The sequence below is a fragment of the Loxodonta africana genome, chromosome 24 (genome assembly GCF_030014295.1).
Source record: "Loxodonta africana isolate mLoxAfr1 chromosome 24, mLoxAfr1.hap2, whole genome shotgun sequence".
In the NCBI taxonomy this organism is placed as follows: domain Eukaryota; kingdom Metazoa; phylum Chordata; class Mammalia; order Proboscidea; family Elephantidae; genus Loxodonta; species Loxodonta africana.
Genome location: NC_087365.1, coordinates 36,688,172 through 36,713,424, shown reverse-complemented (window position 1 = coordinate 36,713,424; position 25,253 = coordinate 36,688,172). Strand labels below are relative to the sequence as shown.

Sequence of the window (25,253 nt, the reverse complement as noted above, 5' to 3'; positions counted from 1 at the left end):
TGGATCACATGGTATTTCTATTTCTAGCTTTTTAAGGAAGCAGCATATCTTTTCCCAAAAGGGTTGTACCACTTTGCATTCCCACAAGCAATGCATAAGAGTTCCAATCTCCCTGCAGCCTCTCCAACATTTGTTATTTTCTGTTTTTTTGACTCGTGAGAGTAATGCTAGGGTGAGATGGTATATTTTAGCCACTTGAATGCCTTCTTTGGTGAAGTGACTGTTCATACCCTTTGCCCATTTTTTGATTGGATTATTTGTCCTTTTGTTGTCGAGGTATTGGGTTTTCCCGTAGATTTTAGAGATTAGACCTTTGTCAGATTTGTCACAGACAAAAATATTTTCCCAGTCCGTAGGTTCTCTTTTTACTCTTTTGATGAAGTTTTTGAAGAGCACGAGTGTTTGATTTTTAGAAGATTCCAGTAATCTAGCTTATCTTCTGGAGTTTGTGTGTTGTTAGTTATGGTTGTATCTTGTTTATGCCATGTATTAGGGTCTCTAGCATTGATTCTATTTTTTCTTCTACGATCTTTACAGTTTTTTGTTTTATATTTAGGTCTTTGATCCATTTTGAATTAGTTTTTGTGTATGGTGTGAGGTATGGGTCTTGTTTCATTTTTTTACAGATGAATACCCAGTTTCGTCAACATTATTTGTTAAAAAGACTGTCTTTTCCCCATTTAATGGACTTTGGGCCTTTATCAAAAGATCAGGTGACCATAGGTGGGTGGATTTATATCTGAGTTCTCAATTCTGTTCCATTGGTCAATGTGTCTGTCATTGTATCAGTACCAGGCTGTTTTGACTACTGTAGCTGTATAGTAGGTTCTGGGATCAGGTATTGGGAGTCTTCCTACTTTATTCTTCTGCAATAGTGCTTTACTTATCTGGGGCCTCTTTCCTTTCCATATCAAGTTAATGATTAGTTTTTCATCTCATTAAAGAATGCTGTTGGTATTTGGATCAGGATTGTATTGTATCTGTAGATTGCTTTGGGTAGAATTGACATTTTCACAATGTTGAAATCTATCCATAAGCATGGTATGTATGTTTTTCCATTTATGTGATCTCTTTTGGTTGTTTGCAGTAGTGTTTTATAGATTGCTTTGTATTGGTCTTTTACATCCCTGGTTAGATTTATTCCTAAGTATTTTATTTTCTTTTTTACGCACTATTATAAACGGTATTACTTTCCTCATTTCCTATTCATAGCTCTCTTTATTGATGTATAGTCATCCAACTGATGTGTGTATGTTTATCTTGTATCCTGCTGCTACTCTGCTGAATCTTTCTTTTAGTTCCAGTAGTTTTCTTGTGGAGTCCTTTGGGTTCTCTATGTACAGTGTCATATCATCTGCAAATAGGGATAGTTTTCCTTCTTTCTTACCAATTTCGATGCCCTTTATTTCTTTTTCTTGCCTTATTGCTCTAGCTAGGACTTCTAGCACAATGTTAAATAGGAGTGGTGATAAAGGGCATCTTTGTCTTGCTCCTGTTCTCAGGGAAAATATTTTCGGCCTGTCTCCGTTAAGAATAATGTTGACTCTTGGTTTTGTGTAGATGCCCTTTATTATGTTGAGGAATTTCTCTTCTATATATATTTTATTGAGAGTTTTTATCGGAATGGGTGTTGGACTGTGATGTATGCCTTTTCTGTGTCGATTGAGATGACCATGTGAATCTTTTGTTTTATTTATGTGGTGGATTACGTTGATTGATTTTCTAATGTTGAACCATTTTTGCATACCTGGTATGAATCCAACTTGGTCGTGGTATATTGTTTTTTCGATATGATGCTGAATTCTATTGGCTAGAATTTTGTTGAGAATTTTTGCATCAATATTCATTAGAGATATTGGTCTGTAATTTTATTTTTTGATGGTGTCTTTGCCTGGTTTTGGTGTCAGGGTTATGTTGGCTTCATAGCATAATTCAGAAGTATCCCTTCCTTTTCTATGTTCTGAAATAGTTTGAGTAGCACTGGTGCAATCTCTTCTCTGAATGTTTGGTAGAATTCTCCGGCGAAGCCAACTGAGCCAGAGATTTTTTTGTTGGTAGGTTTTTTTTTTTTTAATTGCCTTTTCAATCTCTTCTCTTGTTATGGGTCTGTTCAGATTTTTGACTTCACTTTGTGTTGTTTTGGTAGGTAAGTGTGTTTCTAGGAATTTGTCCATTTCCTCTAGGCTTTCAAATTTGTTGGAGTATAGTATTTTATAGCACTCTGGTATGACCCTTTTTATTTCACTTAGGTCTGTTGTAATGTCCCCCATTTCATTTCTTATTTGGGTTATTTGTGTCCTCTCCTGCTTTTGTTTTGCCAGTTTGGCCAATGGCTTGTCAATTTCGTTGATCCTTTCAAAGAACCGATTCTGGTTTTGTCGATAATTTCTGTTGTTTTTCTATCTCTATTTCATTTATTTCTGCTCTGATCTTATCTTTATTATTTCCTTTCTTCTGGTGACTGTGAGCTTCTTTGGCTGTTCTCTTTCTGTTTGTTCAAGTTGCATAGCTAATGTTTTCATTTTGTCCCTTCTTTTTTGATGTGTGCATCTATTGCTATAAATTGACCTCTGAGCAATGCCTTTGCTGTGTCCCAAAGGTTTTGGTTTGATGTGTTTTCATTCTTGTTTGATTCTAGGAATTTTTTGATTCCAACTTTGATTTCTTCTATTACCCAGTGGTTTTTAAGCAGGGTGTTATTCAGTTTCCTTGTATTTGATTTTTTTTTTTTTGCTTTTCCTGTTATTAATTTCTACTTACATGGCATTGTGATGAGAGAAGATGCTTTGTAGTATCTCAGTGTTTTGGATTTTGTTGAGAGTCGCTTTATGGCCTAAGATGTGGTCTATTCTGGAGAATGATCCATGTCCGTTGGAAAAGAATGTGTACTTCACTGCTGTTGGGTGGAGTGTTCTATAGTGTTTATGAGGTCGAGCTGGTTGATTGCAGCTTTTAAATCTTCTGTATGTTTGTTGAGTTTCTTTCTAGATGTTCTGTCCTTTACTGAGAGTGGTGTGTTGAAGCCTCCTACTATTATTGTGAAACTGTCCATTTCTCTTTTCAGTGCTGTTAGAGCTTGTTTTACGTATTTTGGAGCCCTGTTCATGATTTCACAGGATCCTTCCCTTTCCCATCACACCCTGACATGCTTGTAATCTCATGTTGTATGTCTGGCTCCTCTGCCATTGGACTGTAAGCCCCATGAAGTCAGGGACTTTCTCTGTCTTGGTCACTGATGTATTTCTAGAGCCTAGCACATTACCTGGTTTATACTAGATGGCCAATAAGCATATGCTGTAGGAATGAATGACTGCATGAGTAAATGAATCTTGACTGGAATTCTGGAGCTTAGGCTTCACAACTAGTCCATGACAGAATCTCATAATCTTCTGGGGTGGACCTGGTTTCTTGGGGAGGAAGAGCTCTCTGGGTTCTAAATTCCCCATGGAAAGTGCTGACGTTTTACAGCTTATTCAAGCACGGGAGTCTGAGCCTCATTTTTTTCCATTTAAAACAGCTACCAATTACATTTACATTCTGTATGAGGGCAGGAGCATGATATTTCATGTTTTCTCAGTACTCATTCAGTAGCCTGGCATAGAGGGGTTAAAAAATGAGACTTTAAGCCAATTAGACCTGGGTTCAAATCCCGCCCTGCAACCTAGAGCTATATGTTGTTTCGTGCCATCAGGTTGATTTTCAACTCCTGGTGACCCCGTGACAGAACAGAAGTGCCCTGTAGGGCTTTCTAGGCTGTAATCTTTATTGGAACAGATCACGAGGTCTTTCTCCTGTGGAGCTGCTTGGTGGGTTCAAACTGCCAGCCTCTCGGTTAGCAGCCTAGCACTTGACCGTTGCACAACCAGGGCCCCTTTAGGCAACTGGCTGTATCTTTCTGAATGTTTGTACAGACAATAATAGTCTATACTTTATAGGCTTATATTAAAAATTACTAAGACGGTTAATGTAACACATCTAGGAGTAGTAAGAGCTTCATATATCATTATTATTTTTGTCTATAATAGGTAGTTGTTGAAGACAGTTTAATAGAGACTAGGCAGTTGTCAATTTTACCACTAGGTGTCACCACAGACTTACCTAAAATAACAGCACTTCTTCCTCAAATGAAAAAGTCCTAAGAAATCGGGAACACAGAGGGCCTTCAAGGTGGGGAAACTGAGGCCAGAGTGGGGCAAAGACTTCTCCAAGGTCATGCAAACAGGTTGTGGACAGACTGGGGATTTGACTCCAGTTGTAAAGGATTCCTGGGTGGAGAAAACTGTTAAGTGCTCAGATACTAACCGAAATGTTTGTGGTTCAAATCTACCCAGAGACACCTGAGCAGAAAGGCTTGGAGATCTACTCCCAAAAGATCATAGCAACTGAAAACCCTGTGGAGCACAGTTCTACTCTGAAGTGCATGGGTTGCCATGAGTCGACTCGACAGCAGCTAGTTAATAAGTTACCTGTCAGTGCTAATTATGTGGCAGGCACTATTCTAAGCACTTTATAATATGAACTCATTGAATCCCTAAAGCAACCATATGAGTTGGATCCCAATGCTTTTCACATTTTACAGGTGGGAAAAGTGAGGCAGATGGAGGATCATTTACTTGCTCAAGGACACACAGCAAGCAAATGAGCGAGCTTAAAACCCGGCATTCTGGCTGCCATCTGTGCTATGCCAGAGTTTACTTTTTTCTTTGGTCAGCTCAGTAGTAATGTTTCTTCACGCACGTTAAATCTTTTGATATCACATAGCTTCTTTGGTTATTTAAAAAAAAAAAAAAAAAGCAAACCAGTTACCATCGAGTTAATTCCGACTCATAGCGACCCTATAGGACAGAGTACAACTGCCCCATAGGATTCCCAAGGAGCAGCTGGTGGATTCGAACTGCCAACCTTTTGGTTAGCAGCTGTAGCACTTAACCACTGCACTACCAGGAATCCCTGGTTATTTAACAGGTAGCTATTACAGCCATTACTGATTGAATTTCCTGAATCTAAGTCAGGAAAAAAAAATGTTGATTTTCAAAAAAATTGTCAGGCTGACTGACAGTATGGGAAAATAGGCGCTGCAGTTTCAGAAAACGTTATTCTATTGATAACTGTTTCCTGATTCTTTATCATGTAGCCCAAAACTGGCCATGCAGTTCCATCTGAATCCCATGAACTCGATTATCGGCTAAATGTGGGGCTTGGAGGACAGACCAAAGGGTGAAGGATTTGGCCTTTCACTCACTCATTCATTCATTCGGTTAACAGTTATTGCCTCCTCTTCCCTGCCAGGCCCTGTGCTGGGCTTGACCCTTTTGACTCAAGGAGCCCTCAAGGAGCTCACAGTCTAGTGCTAGTTGACAGACGTAGGATGTGCATACAAACTGGCAGTGCTTTTTACTCGTCTCTCCAGGCTTTCTGTAGAGGGCACCTGTCCTATTCACTTCTCTATCCCCCATGTCTAGCACAGAGCTTAGTGAATGAATGCCAAGTCATCATGGAGGAGGTAGCATTTGATCTGGGGCTTTAAAGACTGGTGAGGATCTTAAGAAGTGAAGACAAGGGAGGAAGGACACACCATTTAGAGGAGTAACAGGGTGGAATTAGAACGATCATCCTGGATGCTGTGTGGAGGACAATGGCTCTGGGAGACACTGGAGGTAGGGAGACTGGTAAGGAGGTTGGGGCAGAGTTCAGGGGAGAGGGGATACATATCTTTGGCAATGAAGACAGAAGAGGCCTGAAGGGATTCAGGAGGGATGGACAAGACTTGGGGTGTGGGGCAGGAGGGAGCAGAAAGAGTCAGGAATGAGTTGGGGTGGACGGGGGCAAGCTGGCAGGGGCCTAGGCAGGAAGCTATAAGGCTGTTGAACAAAGTTTCAGGGCAGAAAGACCTTCCACGCCCCTCAACTCAGAGGCCAGCTTTGGTGATAGTTCTACCACCACTGAGATTTGAGGGTTGGAGCAGTATTGTGGGTAGAAACAGAGGGAGCTGGCTGTGTGAGTGGAAGGCCCTGCCTCACCTCTTCCAGGTGCTTCTGGGGTTCCAGGGGGAGGAAGAGGGCCACTGAGGCCTTGTCAATACCCAGATCCAACACAAAAGTTACTGGACAATGGACTGTCACCAAAATGAACCTTCCAAGCCTTGTTCAGCAGCATGTCACATGCCGTGGGTTGGCAGGTGCTCTCCCTCTCTCTTTTTTATTTTTGAGGTTATAACATACATAGAGTAATAAAGTTCTCTAACCCTTCTGTTACCATTGGCGTAAAGTTTGCCAGCCACTTTTTATGCCTCTGAACTTCAGAGGTAAGGCATTATTCCGGTTCTAATGCATTTAATGTCAAGGTGGGTCCCTTTTGAAATGAGTGAAGCTCAGCAGACCAGAGTTAGAGCTTTACTGTTGTGTAGGTTGAGGATTCTGTTAGGTGACGCTTCCTGGATGTGTTAGTTTTGTAAACTTTTGCTTCCCCCCCCCATTATTTCTGAGAGATAAGGCTTGCAAGGATAATTGTGGCTTTCCTGTGTGATAGGGAGCCCTGATGGGTGTGTTTTGGTTTTTCTGTGTCATGTTTGGAAAACCAGAAGCTCCCATGCAACCTAATGGAAAGATGCCAGCAATAAATTATCTACCTAGTTCTCAGTGGCATACTTTCATGCCACAGATCGGTGACATCAAAGTGGCACTCACCTCCTTGGTGGATTGTATTGCCAGATCAGATTTCTCAAAATCCATATTGCTGTTGTTGTTAGGCACTCTTGAGTCAGTTCTGACTCATAGCGACCCTATCTATGTACAACAGAACAAAACCCTGCCCGGTCCTGCGCCATCTTCATGATCATTGCTATGCTTGAGCCCACTGTTGCAGCCACTAAGTCAATCCATCTTATATCCCCCCAAAAATGTGTGTATCAACTTGGTTAGGCAATGATTCCCAGTATTCTGTAGTTGTCCTCCACTCTGTGATTGTAATTTTATGTTAAAGAGAATTAGAGTGGGATTGTAATATCCTTACCAGGTCACATCCCTGATCCAATGTAAAGAGACTTTCCCTGGGGCATGGCATGCACCACTTTATCTCTGAAGAGATAAAAGGAAAGGGAAGCTAGCAGAGAGGGGGGACCTCACACCACCAAGAAAACAGCCCTGGGAGCAGAACGCGTCCTTTGGACTTGGGATCCTTGCACCTGAGAAGCTCCTCGACTAGGGAAAGATCAATGACAAGGAATCTTCTGTCAGAGCTGAGAGAGAGAAAAAGCTGTCCCCTGGAGCTGACACCCTGAATTTGGACTTTTAGCCTACTTTAATGTGAAGAAATAAATTTTTCTTTGTTAAAGCCACTCACTTGTATTTTTGTTATAGCAGCACTAGATAACAAAGACACCCTCCACTTGACCATGCATGATGTCCTTCTCCAGGGACTGATCCCGCCTGATAACATGTCCAAAGTATGTGAGACAAAGTCTCGTCTTCCTCACTTCTAAGGAGCATTCTGGCTGTACTTCTTCCAAGACAGATTTGTTCATTCTTTTGTCAGTCCATGGTATATTCAATATTCTTCTCCAACACCACAACACAAAGCCATCAACTTTTTGGTCTTCCTTATTCATTGTCCATCTTTCACATGTATATGAGGCGACTGAAAACACCATGGCTTGGGTCAGGCGCACCTTAGTCCTCAAAGTGACATCTTTGCTTTTTAACACTTTATGGAAGTCTTTTGCAGCAGATTTGCACACTGCAATGCCTTGTTTGATTTCTTGACTACTGCCTCCATGGGTGTTGATTGTGGATCCGAGTAAAATGAAGTCCTTGACAACTTTGATCTTTTCTCCATTCACCATGATGTTGCTTATTGGTACAGTTGTGAGAATTTTTGTTTTCTTTGTGTTGAGTTGTAATTCATACTTAAGGCTGTAGTCTTTGATCTTCGTCAGTAAGTGCTTCAAGTCCTCTTCACTTTCAGCAAGCAAGGTTGTGTCATCTGCATAACGCAGGTTGTTAATGAGTCTTCCTCCAATCCCGATGCCCCGTTCCTCTTCCTATAGTCCAGCTTCTCGGATTATTTGCTCAGCATACAGAATGAATAAATATGGTGAAAGGATACAACCCTGACATATACCTTCCCTGGCTCTAAAACACACAGTATCCCCTTGTTCTTTTTGAATGACTGCCTCTTGATCTATGCAGTTTCCTCATGAGCACAATTAAGTGTTCCGGAATTCTCATTCTTTGAAGTGTTATCCATACTTTTTCATAACAAAAATTCATATTACCAACCAAAAATTTAAACACACTCAATTAGTAAGCATACATTCCAATACTGAAAGCATATGCCATTAAAAAAAAAAAAATCAAGGAGGAAAAAATGTAGCAATGAAAGGGCTAATCTTAAGGTTCAGAGCCCAGGTGGTGCAGTGGTTAAGCACTTGGCTGCTAATTGGAAGGTTGGCAGTTCAAACCCACCCAGTGGGTCCATGGGAGAAAGACCTGGTAATCTGCTTCTATAAAGATTACAGCCTAGAAAACCCTACTGGGAAGTTCTACTCTGTTGCATAGGGTTGCTATAAATTGGAATTGACTCGATGGTATAGCTTGATGAATTTTTATCCATGTAATCACCACCCAGGTTAAGATATAGACTTGTTCCTGCATCCTTGAGAAGTCCCTCTTGTTCCTTTCCCATCTCTACCACTCCCTTGACCCAAACCCAACCAAAACCCATTGCCATCAAGTAGCTTCCAACCCAGAGCAACCCTACAGGACAGAGTAGTACAACTGTCCTATAGGGGTTCCTAGGCTGTAAATCTTTACAGAAGCAGATTGCCACATCTCTCTCCCAGGGAGCAGCTGGTGGGTTCAAACTGCTGACCTTTGGTTAGCAGCCCAGTGCTTAACCACTGCTCCACCAGGGCTACTTTCCCCGACCCAGTTAACTATTATTCTGACTTCTGTCACCAAACATTAGCTTTGTTCTTGAACTTTATACGAATGGAATCAAACAGTACGTACTGTTTTTGTGTCTGGCTTCTTTTAATAAACAACCAAGATTAATCCATGGCGTTGAGTGTGTCAATAGTTTGTCCTTTTATGTGTAAAACATAGTATTCCATTAGATGAATATATCACAGTTGTTTTTTTTTTTTTTTTTAACCTATTTTCCTGCTGTTGGACATTGGGCTATTTTCTGTTGAGTTACTATGAATAAAGCTGCTGTGAATATTCTTGCAATAAGTCTTTTTATAGGCATAGGCACTCATTTCTCTTGGGTAAATAAATACCGAGGAGTGAAAATTCTAGATCATAGCATAGGCGTATGTTTAGATTTGGTAGAAAGCGCCAGTTTTCCAAAGTGGTTGTACCAATTTACTCTTCCATCGGCAGCGTGCACGGGTTTCAGCTTTCAGTTGCTTCACATCCACATCCTAGCCAACACTTACCCTCCTCTTCCTTTTTTTTTTTTTTTTCTAAACAAGAGTTTCCACTACAAGTCTCTTACCTCCAGGGTTGGATGTTTGGTGTGCCTGACTTGGATGCATTGAACTCCTAGCCCATAAGCAGCAGGATTGTTTGTTTGAGTCTCAGCTAAGAGAGGAATGGACAGTTTCTTGACCTGGTGGTCATCTAAGGTGGTCATCTTGTGACCATGAGCATGAAACCAATATGAGGACAGCAGAGCAAAAAGATGGAAAGAACCTGGGTCCTTGATAACATTACCAGGCCACTCAATTAACCTGCCATGGAGCCACCCACCCTATCTCAGGCTACTTATTTCTCTAAGTCAAATGATTTAGGGGTTTTTTGAACTTACAGCCCTCCTCGTCCCCATACATGATAGTTTCAGCTTTGTCTTTCTCTGACCTGGCCTCTCAAAGTAGTCGGCCTCGCTTAGCATCCCCTCCTTCTTGAGACTTCATGTTCTCCTGGTCCTCCGCACTGGCTATTGCTTCCCAGCCTCCTTTCCTGGCTCCTCCCCTCTGCCCATTTTTCTGTCTACCCTCCCTCCCTTGGGATCTCATTCAGAGCCAAGACTTTACCTAACATCTATGTTCTGATGGTGCCAAAATCTGTATCTCTGGCCCAGACCTCTGCACGCCAGTCTCATATAAAAGAGAGGTGCCTACCCATCCTCTCCACCTAGATGTTGCCCAGGCATTTCAAACTTAACTTCAGAAGTTGAACTTTTTTTTTTTATTGTAGTTTAGATGAAGATTTACAGAGCAAATTAGTTAAACCATACACATATTGTTTGGTGACACTGCTTGCCAACCCTACAACATGTCAACTCTTCTCAACCTTGGGTTCCCCATTACCAGCTTTCTTGTCCCCTCCTTCCTTCTCATCCTTGCCCTTGGGTTGGTGTGCCCATTTAGTCTCATTTTGTTTTATGTGTCTGTCTAATCTTTGGCTGAAGGGTGAACCTCAGGAGTGACTTCAGTACTGAGTTAAAAGGGCATCTGTAGGCCATACTCTTGGGGTTTCTCTAGTCTCTGTCAGACCAGTAAGTCTGGCCCTTTTTTTTTTTTTTTGTGAGTTAGAATTTTGTTCTACATTTTTTTCTGCTCTGTCCAGGACTCTCTATTGTGATCCCTGTCAGAGCAGTCAGTGGTGGTAGCCGAGCACCATCTAGTTGTGCTGGACTCAGTCTGGTGAAGACTATGGTAGTTGTGGTTCATTACGACTTTGGACTAATCTTTTCCTCGTGTCTTTGGTTTTCTTCACTCTCCCTCAAAGTTGAACTTTTGATCTTCCTGCTCAGAATGATCCTTCTTCAGGCTTCACCATGTTAGTCAAGGGCTCTTTCACCCCTTCATTGTTGTTGTTAGGTGCCATCGAGTTGATTTTTGACTCATAGTGAACCCGTGTATCAGAGTAGGACTGCCTCCATAAGGTTTTCTAGGTTGTAATCTAGTTGCACAGTGGTTATGTATTCAGCTGCTAACCCATAAGGTCGGCAATTCGAACCCACTCACTGCTCTGCAGGAGAAAGATGTGGCAGTCTGCTTCCATAAAGACTAAAACCAAAACCAAACCCATTGCTGTCAAGTTGATTCCAACTCATAGTGACTCTGTAGGGCACAGTCGAGGATGTAATCTTTACTGAAGCAGACTGCCACATCTTTCTACTGGGGAGCCACTGATGGTTAGCGGGGTTCAGCACTTTAACCACTGTGCCATCAGGGCTCCTCCGTAAAGATTACAGCCTTCAAAACCTTAGGGAGCAGTTCTACTCTGTCCTATAGGACCGCTGAGTTGGAATCAACTTGCCGGCAACCGCCCCCCTCCCCCCCGCCCCGGTAATCTTTCTTTATGGAAGCAAATCACCATGTCTTTCATCTGTATAGGCACTGGGTGGGTTCGAACCGCGGACCTATCAGTTAGCAGCCGAGGCTTAAGTGTTGCTTCACCAGGGCGCCTCCCCCTTCATTCCTTGAGGGTAAACCCTAGATGTTATTACTGACATCTCCACCCCACCATCCACCTACATCCAATTTTGCATCCTTAACTTCTCCCCCTCCCGAAGCCACTATCCTGTCTGAGTCACCATTGCCTTGTGCCCGCAAAACGGCAACAGCCACCGCCTCGGTCTCCCCACAACCACGCCCCAGTGCCTTCCAAACCACACACCCACGGCAGCCTTTCATTAGGAATCCAAGTCAGATACCACTTCCCAGATGAAAATGGTTTCCCATTACTATCAACATAAAATCCAAATTTATTACATAGTGCTGCCACCCACTCCCTGCTCACCCCTACTCTGCTCTTTCCCACCTCCACACTGGGGACTTTCTGCCTAGAATTTTTCTCCCCTTCGCGATTTCCCCTCATTCTGGGCCTGCACAACTTCTAATTCTCATTGGTTTCTCAGCCCAAATGCCATCTTCTCAAGGAGGTCCTGCCCTCACTACTTTCCCGACATTAACCAAAACCAGACCAGTTGCTGTTGAGTGGAATCCGACTCATGGCAACCCCACGTGTGTCAGTGAACTGTGCTCCATAGAGTTTTCCATGGCCGATTTTCAGAAGTAGATTGCCAGGCCTTTCTTCTGAGGTGCCTCTGGGTGGACTTGAACCTCCAGTCTTTTGTCTAGCATATGAGTGTATTTACTGTGTGCACCACCAGGGACTCCTCTCTCTACATCGTTGTTGGCTGCAATTGAGTCATCCCTGACTCATGGCAACTTCATGCACAATGGGATCCATAAGGTTTTCATTGGTTTACTTTGCAGAAGCAGTTCATCAGGCCTTTTTTCCTCATCTGTCTTAGTGTGACAGCTCTGCTAAAAACCTGTTCAGCATCATAGCTACACACAAGCCTAAACTAACTGATGTGTAGCGGCAGTGCATGAGGTACATTGGCTGGGAGTTGAACCAGGTCTCCCACATTGCTGTCGTTAGTTGCTGTTGAGTCTATTTCCAATCACGAAGACCCTGTATGTGCCAAGTATAACTGCCCCATAAGATTTTCAAGGCTGTGACCGTTCAGAAGCAGATCGCCAGGCCTGTCTTCTGAAATGCCTCTGGTGGGTTTGAACTGCCAACCTTTCAGTTTGGAGTCCAGTGTTTGGCTGGGAATTGAACCAGGGTCTCCTGCCAGAATTCAGCCTCTAAGCCACCACTGTCCCCTTTACCCTACAATAAAAACCAAACCAAACCCACTACCCTCCAGTCAATTCCGACTCAGCGATCCTATAGGACACAGTAGAACTGCCCCACTGGGTTTCCAAGGCTGTAATCTTTACGGAAGCAGACAGTTACATCTTCACCCTTGTGGAGCGTCTGGTGGTTCTGAACCACTGACCTTTAGATTATCAGCTGAGCTCTTAACCACAGAGCCACCAGGCTTCCGTAAGCGGAAGGAGTAACCCCAAATCAAACCCATTGCCATCAAGTCGAATTCCGATTCAGCGACCCCATTGGACAGAGTAGAACTGCCCCATAGGGTTTCCAGCGCTATAAATCTTTCGGTAAGCAGACTGCCACAGGTGGATTCGAACTGCCCACCTTTCGGTTAGCAGGGGAACGCCTAACCATTGCGCCACCAGGGCTCCTAAGCAGAGGGGGCCGGGAGAAGGAAGGCAAAAAGCTTGCTCGTGGCCTCAGGGCAAGAGAAAGAGTCAGGTCCTGACTCGAGTCAGGTGTCAAGTTCTGCACGCAGACCTTTCTGCCCATGAGCCTTGGCCCCTTGGCGAAAAGGCCAGGGAGGGGTGTACCGTGAGCCAGGAAAAGGTCCTTCCAGAGTACGTGGACCGCCCACGCGGGCCATCTGGAATTTACCCACAGGGCCTAAGCCCCGCCCCTTCGCCTCGGTGAGTAATGGTCACAATCCGCTGTATATGCATGAGGGGACCTAGGCCCCGTGGTTCGGGGCTGCCCAGGATGAGCCTGACTGAAAATTCTTCGGGTTTGAAGGCCTCGGCACGTCGTGGTTGTGTATAGGCATGTCGTGAGTCCTAAACGGACCGTTTCGAGCGGATATTGGGAGGATACCTGGCGAAGGTCACCCCCACTTTGTGCCGCCTAGTCAGGCATCTGCAGTGGGCAACCCGATCCCAGGAGGGGTCCTCGGCCGGCTAGACTAGAAGACCAAGGGGGCGTCTCCTTGGCTTCCTGCGGCGTCGGTGGCGAGCTGAGGCGGAGGTTGTCTGCGGCAGCGGCGGCGACAGTGGTGGTGGCGCCATGGCAGGGCTCGCAGGTACCTTGGCGTCGGCCTGCGTTGGGCGGGATGAGGGACCCTCAATGCGGTGGTGCCGCCATGTTGTCCCTTTGGGGTCACCTTTAGTCGTGGCCGGGTTCCTCACAAAGGTTTTCCCTCTGCGCACCCTGGGGGCCACCGGCGGCAGGGTATTGCCCAGCTTGGCCCCAATCGGGACCTTGGGGGCTCCTTCCCGGCCTCAGAGCAGGTAACCGGACTCCTAGGCTTCCAAGGTCAGCACTTGTCTGCCTCCTCCTGGGACGGGGCAGGTAGAGCCTGGGGGCGCGGGGCTGGGGAGCGCGACGACCCCCTTTTCGTCTGAGGGCCCATGGCAGGGATCCCTGCTTGAGAGAGACCTGTCACTCTGTCCCTACCACTTAAGTTACATTTTTTTAATCAGAAGGGGCGTGGGCAGTGGGAGAAAAAGGATTTCCTGGCCCGGGTACCCGCTTTGGGGTCTGGGGTGATAGGGTGACGCTCTGCTTCTAGCCCCGGGCGCTTTTTACTCCCTTCAACTTCACATCAAATCTGGACACCTGTCCCCTTTCCTCCAGTATATATGGGGAGTGGCCCTCAAGGGCAGCTGAAGGAACGGAATGCCTGGCACACTAATGCTCTGGAAAGGAAGAAGGGGGTGGGGAGAGTTGATTTTCCTTCCTCCCTCTAAATCTTTAGTTTCTTTCCAGGCCTTCGTGTCCCAACGTGAAACGTTAGGATACTGGGGTCTGTCCTAGGAAAGAAATGGCCTTTTTGTTCATAGGTTCGGATCGTGTTTTATCCCTTTCAGGGAACTGGTGTGTTGGGAACAGCTTCTGTTTGCCCTGCCTGACATGATCCAACCAACCCGTCAGCCTTCCAGACGGCGACACCAAAGCCGGGTCCAAAAAAAAAAGTTCCAGTTTAAGTGCTAATGCCAAGTGTTAGCTCATGTTTGTTTTGCTTGTCTGAATTAGAGCCTAATTAATGTCAAGCAAATCTGTTAAAAGATTGGGGGTGGGGGACTGATTGGTTTCCAGTGACCACCAGGTCATTTCCATACCTGAAATTGATCTTGCTAGGGTTGCTGCCAAAAACAGTTCAACCTTTTATCTAAAATTTGTTGTTTCGAAGAGGAATCTGAAAATCTGAGGTTGGCTGCCTTCTTGTTGTTCTCCTATCTTTGAAATATACGCATTCCATTTCAAGTGTGTCACTGTGTGATATACTGAGGACCATGTGTTGCCTGCCTTTCTGACTTCCTGTTCTAGGAATGCTCAGGCATCTGAATCCTGCTGGGGTATGGGCCCCATGGGGGAAGGGGGAGGGAAGGAGGGGAGGGCAAATGAGATCATTCCCACGGAAGATGGTGGCAGCTTGCCTCAGGGCATATAGAGGAAGCTAGAGGTGACCAGGGAAAGAGACCGTTGCTAGCCTGGTATCTTCTACATATGTGGGCACACACACACGTTTAAATCTATAGGGGGAAAAACTAACAGCAAATTCAGAATCTCCCTTTAGGGCTCTGGCTCCTCAGTAGATACATCAAATTTGAAAATAGATATCTTGCAAATGGCTCATGAAAACCTGCTCCCTCATCCAACCATCCAACCCACATGTAATAAGCTGTCGCTGTCCTTGTAGCAAAAAAAAAAAACAAACCCAGTGCTGTCGAGTCGATTCCGACTCATAGCGACCCTATAGGACAGAGTAGAACTGGCCCCATAGAGTTTCCAAGGAGCACCTGGTGGATTCAAACTGCTGACCCTTTGGTTAGCAGCCGTAGCATTTACCCACTACGCCACCAGGAAAGCCTTTGGTTAGCAGCCAGAGCACTTCACCACTACGCCACCAAGAAACGCTTTGGTTAGCAGCCGGAGCACTTCACCACTACGCCACCAGGAAAACCCTTTGGTTAGCAGCCGTAGCATTTACCCACTACGCCACCAAGAAACCCTTTGGTTAGCAGCTGTAGCATTTTCCCACTACGCCACCAAGAAACCCTTTGGTTAGCAGCTGTAGCATTTACCCCTGGTGGCGTAGTGGCAAAGTGCTACGGCTGCTAACCAAAGGGTCAGCAGTTTGAATCCACCAGGCGCTCCTTGGAAACTCTATGGGGGCAGTTCTACTCTGTCCTATAGGGTCACTATGAGTCGGAATCGACAGCACTGGGTTTGGTTTGGTTTTTGTCCCTGTAGGTGGAGGTCAAGGAACTTGCCTTCACACCCTACTTCCAGAACATTCCTTTTTTCAATTACAATCCACCTACTCTACAGATGGGGGTGACATGTCACCCCACACCTATGAAAGGTGTGGTACCTAAACCCCCCGGGCGTAACTTCAACTGATCAGGCTAAGAAACTAACATCTTTCTTAGGGCATTAGTCTCAAAGATCTCACCTGTTACCGGGAGTCCCACAAAACCATTTTGGCCTCCTCACAGTTAATCTGCTCTGTCCCTGATCTTGTGGGGCAAAGTCTTGTGGGGATAGTGGAGGCAGTTTGGGGAAAGGGGAGGCCAGTGGACATTTAGTGGTGTGGACTTAGTGCTTTGCAATAAAACACTAGTCATTTTCAACTCCTTTTGTTGCTCTCTATCAGAATGATTTTATGTTACAGCTTGCGGAAAGAATATTACAAACAAGGTGTGTTCGCAACAGACTTCTAGGCATTGCACAAGAATGGAAAGTGAACGCATGCCTTCGGTCTTCTCTGGGGAGCTACGTTTGCTGCCATAACATGGGGGGCTTGGGGTGGAGGACTGAAGCGGGGTGGGGGGGGCGGGGGGGTAGACATTTTCACACTCAAGCCTACCAGGGTAGGCTGCCCTTGCCTGGAGATCTGTCATCTCACTGTGCCACGGCCAGAACCCTGCTGATGGATGGATGGAGGAAGCCCCACAGCTGGGCTTTGCCAAGATCATCTGCCGAGATCACCCGTTCTGAGAGGGGTGCAGGGCAGCCGAACCCTTCCGTGCTGCTCACACCTGCTTCCCTGAACCCAGCCACCTGGTTGCTTGGGCTGAGGTTAGATCCTCTGGGCAGTGGGGCCACAGGCACACCCCTCGAAGCCTGTGAGGGGAGGGACAACCCTTCATTGAGCACACATGTTGAAATGTGTTCATGATTCTGTGGATTTAATGTGGAAAACCACAGAAACCCAGGTTTGAGGCCTGCCAACACCTGGACTTCAGACAGGAGGAGGTCTGGGCATTGCCTGTGGATGACTTACCCTCGGGTGAAAGAAGACTGCCTCATCTTTAGGCTGTGGTAGCAGCTGGAGTCACCCACTCCAGCCGAAGGAAGATGGAGTCTCAGGTTGCACATCCCCACCCCTAGCCCTGATGAGTCCTGATTGTCACTTTGGAGTGGCAGAATGTTTCTAATATTTTGGGGTTTATGGGGATCTTAGCGATCCCTTTTAGAGGAGAACTGAAGATGTGGGGTGGGAGGTACCCTGACCAGATTCTCTGGGTTCATTGATGGCAAACCAAGAACAGAATCAAGGTCGGCATCCCCCCCCATAATTTTCTGACGACGAACTTAAGTTGTAGGTGCCTCTAGAAGTTGCTGGGTGGGTTGAGAAGCTTAAAAGGCTTGCTTAGGGAAGGGAAGCATGATCAGGCTCAAGGGAGTGAGATGCTTTGTTTTCCAAAAGTGTTTGTGACAGCTGTGACTAAGGGATTTGAGGATGTGGCAAGAAGAGAGATTTATGGCTCTTCCTTGGCGTTGGCCCAGGAACAGGTGTGTAGTGACAGGGACACATAAAGCTGAGATGAGGCTCAACAGGCAGCAGGGCCATTTGGTGAGTGGTCAGCTGACCCCAAGTAAAAGGAGCCCGGACTCACTGAAGAGTTGGAGAGGGGAGAGAGAGATTGAGAGTTGAGCAGTCTGCCCACCCACCCTGACATGGCAGAAGAGAGCCCTGAGCCAGGGATCTGGTAAGTGTCCCCAAGAATAAGGGGGCAAGTGCTAGGAGAAGCAGAGAACCCGGTAATGGGGAAAGTGAACAGGAGAGGATTCCCTGGGGGCATCTGGTGGGGGTAGTCCCTGGATAGTAGCAGAGCCAGGCAGGATGACCTCATAGTAGTCCAGGTGGAGGTTTTAGGGCCTGTAGACTGACCCGGGGAAAGGGGGTGCCACACCACACCTCTTGTCCTATACTCCTTATCCAAGCCAGTGTCCACCCTGCCCAGTGCGCATTTCCTTAGGGCTTCTGGGTAGAGATTTCGAGTGAGGCTTTGTGCTGTGAAGTGCCGATCACCCCATCATTGGTCCCTAGTATCTTATTTTGAGCGCTACACCCACCTTCCCCTCCTCTTTCCCAAAATGATCATATGTCAAAGCCCTTTATCACAGGATCATAAGACATCTATACCTGTTAGGGGAGAGAGAAGCAGTCCCTTATTCCAGGACCACAAGTGAAGATGCCCACCCTTTTCTTTGGGGAGAGGGGAGCAGTCCCTTATCCCAGGACCACAAGCGAAGATGCCCACCCTTTTCTTTGAGGAGAGGGGTGCAGTCCCTTATTGCAGGACCACAAGTGAAGATGCCCACCCTTTTCTTTGGGGAGAGGGGAGCAGTCCCTTATTGCAGGACCACAAGTGAAGATGCCCACCCTTTTCTTTGGGGAGAGGGGAGCAGTCCCTTATCCCAGGACCACAAGCGAAGATGCCCACCCTTTTCTTTGAGCGGGGGGAAGCAGTCCCTTATTCTGGTACCACAAGTGAAGGCACCCACTCCTCTTTTGGGGAGGGGAAGTGGTCCTTTATTCCAGGACCACAAGTGAAGATGCCCACCCTTTTCTTTGGAGAGGGGGAAGCGGTCCTTTATCTCAGGACACTGCTGAGGTGGGGGGCTGGGTGTATGGGGGTCCCATTTCATTGCCTCCCCTAAGCAGCATTCCCATTCCACAGTGGGCACATCAGAGCAGTCTTAGATGTGTGTGTGTGTGTGTGTGTGTGTGTGTCAAAGCCGCAAAAGAAGTCAACAACAGACAACTTTTTGGTGCGCTCCAACACCTTGCAGGGTCCTGGGACACTGTGCAGGAAGGGGGAGGTACTTTATTTTTTGTAGAGGGGGTCCCTGTCTCTCAGGAGCTTACAGCCTAGCCAGGGAGACACAACTATGCACATTTAAACAATCACAATTAGCAATTACTACACTATTGACCACAATTGCGAGAGAGACCAGGGAAAAGGGAGATCAGTGAGGGGCCGGGGGCTCGGAGAAGGCGTTTTAGTAAAGCTGGGATTAGTTTACTAGTTGAATAGGTCCAAATCAAGTGACACATTTCTTTTGGTGGGGTGGGTTTGGGAGGGGGTGAGGTAGGGCGCAGGGAAGATGGGGAGTCCAGGGAGCAAAGGCAGCAAGGCGGAATGCACGTGCCATAGGCAAGGGACAGCAAGAGGGCCCATTCTTTGTCAAGCGAGCTCAGCCCGCCCTCCTCCCTCACCCATGCCCTCGAGTCCCGCCACATGGGCACGCAGTTGGCGCCTTCTCTGCATCGAGATTCAGGGCTTCGGCTGGTGATGTCAGGACGTTCATTCTGCTGGCTGGTGTGTTGTGCTTGGATCTCCATGGTGGGCCTTCTGGCATTGATTGCCATGGCTGCGGGGCTGAGATGGCGCTGTCCCGACTTGGTCCAGATCAGAATGCGCTGCCTAGGCCCAGATCTCAGGGTCTGCTCCCCCACCCCGCATCCCCCCGCTGCCCCGCCCCACAGTGGGAGGGGCGCATAGGGGTTCGGAAAGGGTCTGGTATCGTTGTCATTGTTGGTGCTGCTTCTCCGGGGGGCCTACCGGCCCCTCACTGACCTTGGCACGTGCCCCTTTGACGAGAAAGAATAGGGGACCCCTCATTCCTGCGCGGCACTGGCTCCCGTGCTGGCTGAGACCCACAGGAGCACCTGGTGACACGGCCGCCCAGGGCTGGGAGCTGGGGCCTTAGTTGGGGGCCCGCCGGCGCTCCCCCATAACCTGCCGCCCGGTCCGCGACACCGTTTGTGCCACCTTCTGCAGGGAGTACCTGAACACCTGCGTGAGAGACCCAGGACCTGCCCTTAGTGGAGAGCACCCGCAGCGTCGTCTGCTGTGCAGCCCTGCCCGCCCCCTGCCCCGCCCCGCCCCCTGCCCCGCCCGCCTGTCCGATTTAGGCCGGAGAGGCGGGCGCGGGCGCAGCTCATCCACGAGTCAGGGCAGCTGGAGCTTTTCCAACTCTGCTGAGGGCTGCATGGCGGCAAGCTGATTGGACCCACAACTTAGGTATACCTCACTTCTCGCAATGGGCTGTGTCCCTGGAGGATTTCGAAAAGCGAATCCTACCCAGTAAATGCAGCATTCCAGGAACACCTTGAAGGAAATATGCGATTCCTGTGGCAGAAGATTCCTTTAGCAGGGAGTTCTTCCTGCCATGGGTTCTGCTAGGGTAAATGATTTACCTTTCTTCTGATTTCCTTCTTTTTGACACAAAGTGCTTTGCGTCCATTTGATTCTTTTTTTGTAAAGTGCTTTTCCTTTTTTTGGAAGCGCTTTTTTCTCTTCCATTTTTCCTGCGAAGGGCTTTTACCTCTAATTTTTTTTTTGTAAGTGCTTTTGGCCAATTCGTTTTTTGTTAGGTCCTTTGTCTTTTCTGCAGTGCGCTTTTTATCTAATGCATTTTTCTGTCATGTGGTTTTGTCCGATTTATTTTTCCTGCAATGCGCGTTTTTCTCTAATTCTTTTTTTCCTGAGAAGTGCCTTTTTCTAACTTATTTTTCGCCCCACTCCCACAAGAGCTTTTTTTTTTTTTAAAGAAAATTTCCCCGCAATGCGTAATTTTTTACGGTGAAAATTTTTCGTTATTTGAGTTGTAAAGTCTTTTCGCAAACAGAGCGCCCCGCCTCCCTCCTGGGATCGAGTCTGTCTGGGTGTAGCGGGTTTTCTTACCGCGTTGGTCGCTAAGAGTCTCGGCGATCGTCCGCGGCGGGCGCCCGCCGCGCCCTGAGTCTTTGTTCCCGGCCGGCCGCGGGCGCACTGGGGAGGGTCTGCGCGACTAGGAGGGCGCAGGGAACGGGTGGGGCGCGTGGTGCCGGCAGGGGCACTCGGGCAGAAAGGGATCGCGGCAATCGGGACAGGACGGGTATGGGAAGCGGCAATCGCGACGCAGACCGGCCGGTTCAGGGAACGCGCATCGGGAGCCCCTCTCCCACCTGGAGCCCGGGCACACTTACCTGCAGTAACACACGGAAGATGTACCAGCCGATGATGAGCAGCTCAGCCGAGGCCGCCGCCACTGCCGCCATGGTTCCAAGAGTGGTGGATAGGTGGTCGAGAGTGGGCCGTTGGTTCGCCGAGGTCCGCTGCTCCCTCGGAGTCCGCTGTTGGGCGCACTGCCGCAGCCGCTGTAACCGCGCCTTAAGTACCCACCCGCCACCCAAGTGCGCATGCGCGTTGTCGGGGGGGTCCGTGAGGAGGGGTGGTCGGGGGCGTTCTTCATTCGCCCAGAGAGGGAAAAAAAATCCATCTGCTCTTTCCACACCGACCCCCGCCTCCTGAGTTTCATCTTAGCCCCTTTCTAGAAGATTCCGCGGTGCCCGCGTTTCAATTTTGGTCTAAAATGGAGGGGTACCGCAACTCAGGGAGAGTACAGGTTGAAGTTAGAGGGTGGACACTTCTCAGTGATGGGGCGCCGTCTCCCCCAGCCCCAGCCTTAGCCTCCAAACTGGAGTCTGGTGACGAGTGCCGCTCCAGAACCCACCTTGGGCAAGGAGGGAAAACTGAACTTGGGGAGGGGTCATCTGCCCCTTAAAGCAAAAAGGTGTCCCTTCCGCGGGCCTTAACAACACAAGCTCCTGCTCAGCACTTCTTTCCTAATATTCGGTCTTTTTTAAACCCACATCCTCTGCTTCACCAGGGTCCCTGAGTAGCCCTTCCCTGATTCCTTGCATCCCACATCTTAGGGCGGCAAGGAGATTAGGATCGGCAGCGGCAGCAGCGACTGCTGGGAGGGCACTGCGCTCTGGGCACAAAAGCGGGAGTCTTACGGGTAGCTACGGTATCTACCCTGCGGGAGGGATAGGCGCCCTTTGTACACGCGGAAAGAATGAGCCTTCCGGAGAAGAGATAAGAAACGCGCTTTGGGACGATTTTCTGCTGGACATGTCGCTTCAACCTCTGTCTGCCCTACTCCGCCAGGCCTTTGTAGGTCTGCCTCAGCCAGTTCAGGTCTTTCTACCTTTGCGCTGGGTGGCTGGAGCGCGGAGCAGGGTTTCGCTACCGCCACCAGAGAACTGTGGCTACCGCAGCTCCGCTCCCCGAGCGAGACGGGTCTCTCGCAGACCGCCTGCCTTGCGTGTGGGAAGACCAGAGCGTGGTCTGCGGGCGCGCCCGTGCCGGCGACCCGCCAAAAACACCTCTTTCCAGCAAGCTGCTTGGCGCGGGGGCCAACCGGCATTTGCCCTTATGTAGATGGAAAATTAATTTTGATTAAAAGCTTATAGAGGTCAGGTTCTATATAGCGCCAGCAGCAACGGAGATGTAAGTGATCCAAGCGAGGTTACTTTGGACGCAATAGCATGGTAGGTTTTTTGTTTTGTTTTGTTTTGTTTTGTTTCTGCGTTGACTTTCAAAGAAGTTGGCTGGTTTTGGCAAAATGCAGCCGGGCTATTTGAGAAAGGCAAGCTCAGCCCAGACTGCCATCTTAAAACAAAGTATCTGATGGTGCTGTCGGTACCACTCAGTGGGTCTTACGGGATCCCTTGCTTTGAGGTCGCATCCGCAGCCTGGGGATGCTCTCCAGCTGTTCTAACTGCAGCTTATCCGCCTGAGCACATACCTCCACGAGAGAGACTAGATTCCAAGCTTGTTCCTTATCCCTCGGGGACACAGCATGGAGCCCATGGCCGTCCTGTGGCAACCCCAGGGCGGTATTGTGGGGTCTGGGCCCCTTGAGGACGGGCCGCAGCCCCAGGAGGCGATACATGATCTCTGCTGGGCAGGGCCCAGGCAAAGCCAGTCCACTGTGCCAGACTATGCCAGAGCCCTCCGGCGGAGACCCAGGAAAAGCTCGGGAGAGACACCCTAGGAGGTTCCCTTCACCTGGTGACTTGGAGAGTAGACTTTCATGGGTGGGCAGGGAGGAAAGGGCATTCACATTTGCTGTTGTTAACCATGATCCATTTTCCCAAATAAGTATACATTCTGTTACTGTTTTTTTTTTGTGTGTGTGTGTCTGTCTGTCTGTTTTTTTGTCTGTTTGTCTGTTGTGTTGACTTTTCTCTTCAGGATCCCTGCTGCCTTGGTGATCCCGGGCTGACAGCCAGAGAGCACAGCGGCTCAGCTCCTGGAGAGTGAGCGTTGAAGAAAGCGGAGGGCAGCTGCCTGCACCCGCTGGCTCTCATTAGGTCGGTTCCTGCAGCGGTGCCCGGTGGCCTTGGCGAAAGCCCCGCCCGGCAGAGATCATGTATTGCCTCCAGTGGCTGCTGCCCGTCCTCCTCATCCCCAAGCCTCTCAATCCCGCCCTGTGGTTCAGCCACTCCATGTTCATGGGCTTCTACCTGCTCAGCTTCCTCCTGGAGCGGAAGCCTTGCACTATTTGTGCCATGGTTTTCCTGGCAGCCCTGTTCCTCATCTGCTATAGCTGCTGGGGAAACTGTTTCCTGTATCACTGCTCCGATTCCCCGCTTCCAGAATTGGCGCACGACCCTGGCGTTGTGGGCACCTAATGGCCTGCCTAGTTAGCTTTCCAAGGGAAGCAGAAGACGGGAGGGGAGGCATTGACATAGGTCATAAAGCATTGGAGTTTAAAATCCCGCAACCCTGCGGGTGCCACATTCCTGACGGCACCATTTTGGCCTGTGATGTTTTATCCTTATAATGTGAATAATGGCACTGGCCAGTGCTTTTAATGTAGAGTCCTATAATCGTGGGTGGTCTTGTGGTTGTGTGTGTCTGTTCCCATCTCGCTTCCAGCTAGCGGGATGGCTGCTCCCCACCCCACCCCCCCGCCCCCGCCTCATTCCTGCAAGGAGTCTGCATCCATCCTGGTCAACATACAGCCCTAGGGTGACCTGGACAGGTAAACTGCCAGTCTCATTGTCACCTCTGGGACCCCTCTTTGTCAGGGCCTCCTTCCTTCTCTTCCCACAATGTTATTGACTCCTTAATCTATCTCCTAGTTTCCCTTTAGTTCTCTTCTACCCCTTTCCTGGTTTGGGGAGCACCTGTTTAAGGCAGGGCTCACTTTTGCACTTATCTCAAATTCGAAGAGATTGCTGACGCCCAAGAGCCTCGCTTTTTTACCCTTTTGCCCCCTGATCAACAGGCTAGACAGAAACATGTCTTGACTGTGTGTTGTCCACAAAGCTCTGCTATTTGCTCCGCTTCGTTTTTCAGAAAGAAGCAACAGAGAGAAATGGTTGCTGTTTCATCTGGGTCTCTGGGTTCATGACTTCCCAGCCCAGCCTCACTTCCCTTGCCCTTCCTCCCAGCTTTCTCAACTGTCCCAAGGAGTGGGGCCTCATTGTGTCCCCTGTGCATGCTCCACAGGACTGAGGTGTGGTGTGTTCACGTAGATCCGGCAGCCCCCAGCGGAGTGAATGGGAAGTACGTGTATGTTTCGTAATGGCCACGATCCTCCTGATCGGTGTTTGGATATTTTTTTGGTGAGCCTTATGTGTGTATGTGTGCGTGTGTATATGCGTGTGTACAGACACATGTGTATATTCCTTTTAAAGAAGCTTTATTGAATGTGTTCTGATTTTGAAGTTTAGCATAGCTCGTTATAGTGGGTGCCGCTGCAGTTTTTATTTAGCATGGGGATTACAGAGTGACCAGCACACTGGACTTCGAGGTGGTTCCGACGAGACAGAGGAGAGCGATTGGCCATCGTCCTCGCGCGAGGATCTTCTTCGTTCCTGCACACAGAGACTGTACCTTATGAAGAATACACAGGAAGACTTTGTGACTGTCACTTGCTTTTTCCTTTTTCTGCACTTCAGTAACAAGTGTTGGCAAACAAGACTTTCTCTTGGCCCTGCCCACTGGGGATCAGCACGGTGGTCTTCCAGTCCACCTTTCTCTTGCCTGACGGAGGAGGGAGGTGGGCCAGGCAGAGGACACAACTGGAGGCGCTCCATCTGGGGAATGGGACTGTGGGGCCACACTTGTGAAACATTTGGACTGCTATTCTGGAGCTTTTATTTCTGGTGTGTTCGTTGCACAGCTGTTTGAAATGTTTAATAAAGCTTTATGAACTTAACTGTGTGGTTTAATGTGGCTGCAGTCCATTTGGGTCGTGGTGTTGGGTTTCTAAGTTGGTAGGGGGCAGTGGGTAGCATGGAGAGGCTGAGTCCTTGGCGCCAGAGTACCTTAGCCTGAAAATTTGATCTACTCGCTGGAGAGCAGATGGTAGGGATGCGGGAGGGGTAGAAGGGGGCAGGCCAGGCGGTGAACAGGAGGGAGTCTGAAAGTTTTCAGAGATGAGACATTCCCGTTTCTCAGCTCCCATGGCTTTCTGCCTGAAACTATTTCCCTCCATAGGAGATTTGAGTAACTGATCTCTTGACAAACAACTTAAGACAGCTGGGGCTATAATCATCAAGGATTT

General features: G+C 48.1%; 2 protein-coding genes across 3 annotated transcripts; one reads left to right on the top strand and one right to left on the bottom strand.

The window, feature by feature from the left end:
• The first annotated feature begins 13,347 nt into the window (after positions 1–13,347).
• On the top strand, positions 13,348–24,905 carry BLCAP (BLCAP apoptosis inducing factor). The gene is made up of 2 exons (XM_010591670.3): positions 13,348–13,692; positions 22,931–24,905. Exon 2 carries the CDS (start codon positions 23,107–23,109, stop codon positions 23,368–23,370), a length of 264 nt encoding a protein of 87 aa, XP_010589972.1. The 5' UTR covers positions 13,348–13,692; positions 22,931–23,106; the 3' UTR covers positions 23,371–24,905.
• NNAT (neuronatin) lies at positions 19,384–21,650 on the bottom strand. Of its 2 annotated transcripts, none has more exons than XM_023550238.2 (3): positions 20,878–21,650; positions 19,942–20,017; positions 19,384–19,702 (listed from the first exon to the last, which is right to left on the bottom strand). In XM_023550238.2, exons 1-3 carry the CDS (start codon positions 20,947–20,949, stop codon positions 19,476–19,478), a joined length of 375 nt encoding a protein of 124 aa, XP_023406006.1. In that variant the 5' UTR covers positions 20,950–21,650; the 3' UTR covers positions 19,384–19,475. The 2 variants fall into 2 exon arrangements, with proteins under 2 accessions (XP_023406006.1, XP_003411756.1); XM_003411708.4 differs by having other exon boundaries at positions 19,551–19,702; positions 19,937–20,017.
• Positions 24,906–25,253: the final 348 nt, after the last annotated feature.

Coding starts and splice junctions, on each gene's coding strand:
- NNAT (XM_023550238.2), bottom strand. CDS start 20,949: ATGGCGGCAGTGGCGGCGGCCTCGGCTGAGCTGCTCATCATCGGCTGG. Junction 20,018..20,877: donor TCTTCCGTGTGTTACTGCAG/GTAAGTGTGCCC, acceptor ATTTCCTTCAAG/GTGTTCCTGGAATGCTGCAT. Junction 19,703..19,941: donor GACACAGCCCATTGCGAGAA/GTGAGGTATACC, acceptor TCTCTCACGCAG/GTGTTCAGGTACTCCCTGCA.
- BLCAP (XM_010591670.3), top strand. CDS start 23,107: ATGTATTGCCTCCAGTGGCTGCTGCCCGTCCTCCTCATCCCCAAGCCT.